This window comes from Verticillium alfalfae, genomic scaffold (genome assembly GCF_000150825.1).
Source record: "Verticillium alfalfae VaMs.102 supercont1.3 genomic scaffold, whole genome shotgun sequence".
Classification (NCBI taxonomy): domain Eukaryota; kingdom Fungi; phylum Ascomycota; class Sordariomycetes; order Glomerellales; family Plectosphaerellaceae; genus Verticillium; species Verticillium alfalfae.
The window spans coordinates 778,800-784,328 of record NW_003315036.1 but is presented as its reverse complement, the minus strand read 5'-3'; the positions used below and the strand labels follow the sequence as shown (position 1 = coordinate 784,328).

The 5,529-nt window shown below is 55.4% G+C and overlaps 2 protein-coding genes across 2 annotated transcripts in view; both read right to left on the bottom strand.

Moving 5' to 3' along the window:
- VDBG_02753 (predicted protein) overlaps positions 1-1,508 on the bottom strand; it is a gene marked incomplete at both ends in the record, with an annotated part of 2,876 nt that extends 1,368 nt beyond the window's left edge. The window contains 3 exons of the mRNA XM_003006568.1: positions 39-165; positions 221-502; positions 1,041-1,508. Coding sequence (XP_003006614.1) covers positions 39-165; positions 221-502; positions 1,041-1,508 — 877 coding nt within the window. The remainder of the gene's footprint in view (positions 1-38; positions 166-220; positions 503-1,040) is intronic.
- Positions 1,509-4,414: 2,906 nt separating this feature from the next.
- Positions 4,415-5,251, bottom strand: VDBG_02752 (conserved hypothetical protein; the record flags this gene model as incomplete). Its single annotated transcript, XM_003006567.1, has 1 exon — positions 4,415-5,251. One exon carries the CDS (start codon positions 5,249-5,251, stop codon positions 4,415-4,417), a length of 837 nt encoding a protein of 278 aa, XP_003006613.1.
- Positions 5,252-5,529: the final 278 nt, after the last annotated feature.

Sequence of the window (5,529 nt, the reverse complement as noted above, 5' to 3'; positions counted from 1 at the left end):
AGAGCCTGCTGACGTTTGTTTGCGGCGGCACTGTCGACAGAGGTGCGGCCTCTCTTGCTCTGGTAGTTTTCTGCCATCCTTGCTAGGGCTCTCATAGTTACGCGCACTGGTAACAACGGTGGCATTGCTTGTTCCGCTGTGGGCAGTGCAAGCGGTGACACGCCCCTAGCGCAGCGTTGTCGTGATGACCATGTTCAGGGGCGTTCCCAGTGCGACTCACAGCCCCAGAACCACGAGCGCGAAGATTCTGGGAGAAACTCTGAACATCCCCTGAGACCAAGATTGAATTACCCATCAGAGGTACGCGTGGAATGGCGATGGGCAGGGGAGGCTGACGCGGGGCCTTCTTGGCCTGCTGCTGCGGGTGGAATATCGGAGGGTCAGGAGTGACTAGTACTGTTGCAGCTTGAGGAGGAACTACAGAAGCGAGTTCTGCCTGTTCATCCTCATCGCCGCAGAAAGTGACGTCCTCGAAATCGAAGCTGATCTCTCCGCTATCCGTCTGTTCAAGATGGCTTATGTTAGGGTTGACGTTGGAAGATGTTGGAGCGTTCTAAGCTCCGACTTCAACATGTCCCTGTCCTGGGATCCGCGAGGACAAGCTTGCGACACCCGCCTGGGTTGAATTGGCGGTGGTGTAGTTCTTGCCTGGCTGGCTAGCGGTCATGCTTAAGTCTGCCTCTCCGGCAGCATCACACCAATCAGGCCTAGGGTCAGGGTGGTAATTGGTTGTTGAGCTGTTGATCACAGCTTCAGGCTCGGAAGGAGTAATGCTGGCGAAATTGGTATCTTGACCATCATCGCCAAAGAGTGATCCATCATCGTCACAGACTACATCAGCAGCCGGAGTAGTCTTGACAGTAATGCTGTCGACGTAGGTTCCCGGTCATCCCATTGGGAAGATTTCTCTCTTGCCCCATGGCGTGCTTGACGAGCTCCTTCGGCTGTTAGATCGCGATATACGGGGCCGGCAATGGTCTCCTTTAGTCTAAATCAGCCACGTAAAGTTGGGGTACGCGAAAAAAGCCTCAGGTACTTACCAAAGAAGTCATGTGAGGATTCACCGCGTGTGGAGCAATGAGCTGTCGATGGATAGTGTTCCTCTCGTTACAGTTCGCGAGGTACGTGTTGAACCACTGAACAATGGGCATGAGACCAGACGCGTAGAAGTTGGAAACCCAATCACAGTCTCGAAGGGTCGTTCTGGGGATCTTGTTGACCGAAGGCTGTGTGAGTCTCTTTTTGCAAGCTGGGTTAGGGCAAGGGTAGTCGTAGACCTTAAATGACCCGACGCGCTTGAAGGGGCACTCCTCGTAATCGAAGACCGGAACAGGAGTATCGCGTGGTAGAAAACAAGAAAAGTCTTGCCAATGAGTCTGGATCTCCTCTTTCTCGATCTCATGGAGCCCAAAACACTTGAGAGCATAGGCCTCGCACCGCTGAATGAGGGCGTTCGTGGCTATTTTCGTGTCGCAAAAGAAGCAGAGAATGTCTCCAACGTGGCACATCACGACAGATGTTATCTTCTCTCGACTCAACAGCAGATAAATCTCATACAGGTTAACTTCCTTTAATGACAGAACAACGATGGTAGGAAGGAAGTTAATGTGTCCTGCGATCAAGCTTGTTATGCAGGTTGAAAGACTGTCTGGGTCTCGCTAGACGGCTCAAACGATGGAGAAGTCGAATCTTGAATGGCGTGGAAGACGACCAGCTCTTCGCATGCCAATCTGGCAACGGAGAAAAAATGAGTTCGTGTATGGGTCCAGACACGAATGGGTACGGGAGAGGTGTGCTGTTTATTTGTAGAAATATTTTGTTACGAGTCAAGTGCAATTTCGTGTAGTTGTTGATGGACGGGGGTTGTTAGGAAGGAAGGAGAGGGAAAACGTTGTGGGGTGCTGTCATGGCTGAAGAGCCATGTAGTGCGGTTCTCCCACTGGGCAACTGGCCAGTGTTGTTTGTTTACTATCCACGCCCCTCAACCCGCGGGAATATCTCTGTTGCTCTGCATCACTATCGCTAATCACGATTTTCTGGTTGATTTCATTTACAGATACTGCAACGTTACCTTGTACTGTCTTCAATAACACCATGCGGTCATGCCTTCACTCCACGCTCTGCCCAAACAGACAAATCTCAGGCATGACATGGTAGCCGAGCCAGGTTGAAGGCCTCCATGGGAATAGTGAGACTTGGCATTTCTGTTCGTCTTCCCATTCAGCCTGATGCAAAGTAACATTATATACGCCCTGGCACAGAAGCTATGTTGAGGACTCATGTGTTCGTGTGTACTGCAAGATACGGCATTGCAGTTGCAGTTTCCAATGTGACTCGACACTCTGTCCCACCCACTAATAGTCCTATCTAGGGATCGTACGAGGATGGATGTACAGCTGCTGCTGATACTTGCCATTGTAGATATGATGTAGGAAACACCAGAGCGAAAGGATGACGTGGCTTTGGGGTATATTCGTAAGATGGCACGTGTATCTTCTCAAGCTCAACATCTACTTTCGCGTTAGATTGATACTGTTCTTGGGCGAGACCTCCCTCGAAGAGTTGAAAAATGCAGGCGCCCGTCGTCGATTATTCGCGTGTGGTTCGACATCAGGTATCATAGAAAATCGAGAACACAGTGCATACTATCAGCCCCCTCCAACTCCAAAGCCTTGTCCGACCACAATCGGCCGCCGCGACAATGTTGCCTCTCGTGAACTTTCGGCAACACGTCCAATTAACATATGAGACACAGCAACGACGTGGCTCCACTCTTGGGACTCCATCATCACCCAGCCGGCGACATCAACAAAGTCCAGAAGACGACCGCCTGACCTTTTCGGACATCTGACACCACAAATCTGATGTGAGTAGGGATGGCCCAGTAGTAGAGAACTATGAAGCTAGTCGACTCACCGGGAAATGCCCATCAAGAAAGAGTCCCTCGCCCTTCTTCCCCAGCGAGGTAATACTTCGCTAGGTACCGAGACAATCTTCCGGTCATATTCACATGGCCTGCGGACCGTCGCGAGACGCATGCAATGCAACCACAACCATCCTATACGGTCTCAGACCTGATCATCCTCGCCACTGCGGCCATTTGCGATGCCGGTCCCCCCAAATGCCGTTCTCCAGCCACATGACCAGCCACTAGCAGCACCCGAGCCACACACCCCACCAAGCTCACCGACAGAATGCGTCACTCGGCAAGGCACACCACTACACCCTCTCGCGTCCTGATCCCCTCCCCCACGACACCGAATCCCGCCGCTGGCAGGCCGCATGACCCCCCTCGGCGGCGTTTGTGAACCCACTCAAACCGAGACCTCAGCTTGCGATGGCCTCGCAAGCCCCCCCAAAAAAGCCCGTACTGGAACAATAGCATTGCGGTAGAGCAAAGCACCACGGGAGACAACAGACCCGCTCGCCAGCCCATGATGAGAAAGTGGTGCCGTCCAACCTTGGCAGGTATCCAAGTTTCCGGTTTCGAGGTCTTACCTGCCTCTCCACGTCGCATCATCCTCGCGTTCTCTCGCCACCAGTGGAGGACCGGCAAAAGGCCAAAGGTGCAACTTCGTGTCTGGTGGGGCATCCCTCTCTCCGTTTACGAAATGCCCAGCAAGGACAACGATAGCATCGCCATTTCGGCAAAAAACCAGCGTACCACCTCCGCCCACCACCCCCCTCTTGATCGAGGAGAAAAAGTCTCGGGACCACACCACGCCGGGGCCATTGTACTCAAGCCCGGGCATCTCCAGGCATCCCTCGCCGCCTGCGCTGGGGGGGGGGGTTTTGACAATCAATGAACCCCCGTAAACCCGTTCCCGCTGCCTGCCTGCGCGGTTGTCCCGCTTAGACTCTATTCTGCACATGTCGAGGGATGACCCCGGCACTGGGACCTAAATTCCCAGATCTGCTACCTGCAGTCGTGCGATCAGCGACGGTGACGAATCGGCAGGCAGGCGAGGCGATTCGCGAGCCACTTGGAGAAAAGAAAGAGAGAAGAGAAAAAAAGAGCATACGACTCATGTCAGCCACTTCCTTGGTTGTGCGTTGCCAGAATCGGACAAAGGGACAGTGCGCTCTCGAGAACCCTGGATGTGCCAAAAGGTGAAGCGGACGCGTGGGGAAAGGCAGACGTGGTGATCGACGGTCCCCGAAAGACTCGGGGATCGACATGGCCGGGACCAGGGGCCTCGTATCCTGACTGATCAAGGTGCACCCTGCCGTTCATCCCCCCCCTAGAGTTACGACGTTGACGAAAGAGTGAGACATGCACCCATCAAGACCATCACAAGACATTCAGAGACCCGAGACGTGGTTGCAGGCAAAATGTGGAGTGCAGAATCGTGCTTGATTTCCAAGATTCTAAACTATCCAATCCCTGGAGATATGCCAATCTCATGTGGTATCCTTATCGCCAAAACCGGGCGTTCCCAATAACCCTGCCGCCAGTGCTATCATCCTGGCCCAAATGCAACGCTTGACAAAGGAAATGTCTATGGTATGTTGCACGAAAAAAAATACAGCCGCTTGCGACACCATTCTTACTCCCAACGGTACACGCCATCATCGTACAGGACTCGGTGCCGCCTGCTGCCGGGACCCACCTGTGGCTCGTCGGCGCGGCATCATCCTCTCGGCCAGGCGCCTGCGTTGCGCCTCCTCTTCCTCCTCGATGACCTGCTGCTCCCTCCGCCGCTTCGCGGCGGGGCAAAGCAGTGTTTGTTTGAGAACGTCGTAGGGGTCTGTCGCCGAGGTCGAGACCGCGAACGGCCTCTCGCAGCTCACGCTCACGTTCCTCGCCGGCAAAGTCGGTTGCTGTGCGCCTCAGCGTAGGGATTGGCACGGCAGGGCGGGCATCGATTCGCTCATTAAGACGGGCGATGCGCTCGGCCTTACGGATGTTACGGTCAAGCTCGGGGTCAGCCTCCTGCTGGGGCTGGCGGCGGCTCTCTCGCGCAGCCATGATGCGCTCGAGCTCGGCGGCGCGTTCGCGGTCAGCCTGGCGCTGGTATTCTTCATTATCGTGGTAGCGTGTTTCGCGGCGTGAGCGGCGACGGCGACGCTCATCGTCAGACGAGGGGGCAACGTAGGTTGGTTCCACCACGTGGTGTCGGCGGGAGCTGGAGGGTTGGTAGGCGGCGGGTGCTGCGTCAAAGTGGACGTGGCGGCTCGGCCTCTCGTCAACAATGACGGGGCGGAGTGTGTCGTGCTCCCGCTCGCGGCGGGCGTAGTGGGAAGATGCCATCTGGTATCCCGTTCTCGGCGACGAAGGCGCGGTGAAGGGCATGCCAAAGTGCTGAGGCGGAGTGCGAGGGGTGGGAGGCCCGTCGACGATGATGATGCGTTCATCACGGGCTCGAGCCTTGCCAGACTTGCGAGTCACGTCAATGACCTTCTGGCCAGAGATGTAGACACGCTTGCGGTCGGAGCTGCGGCGTGAGTAGTCAGACTCATTGGCAGACGAGTAGGCGAGGGGCGTGGCGCCCCGCGGGGAGCCGTAGGGCGTCAGGCGCGGGGTGGGAG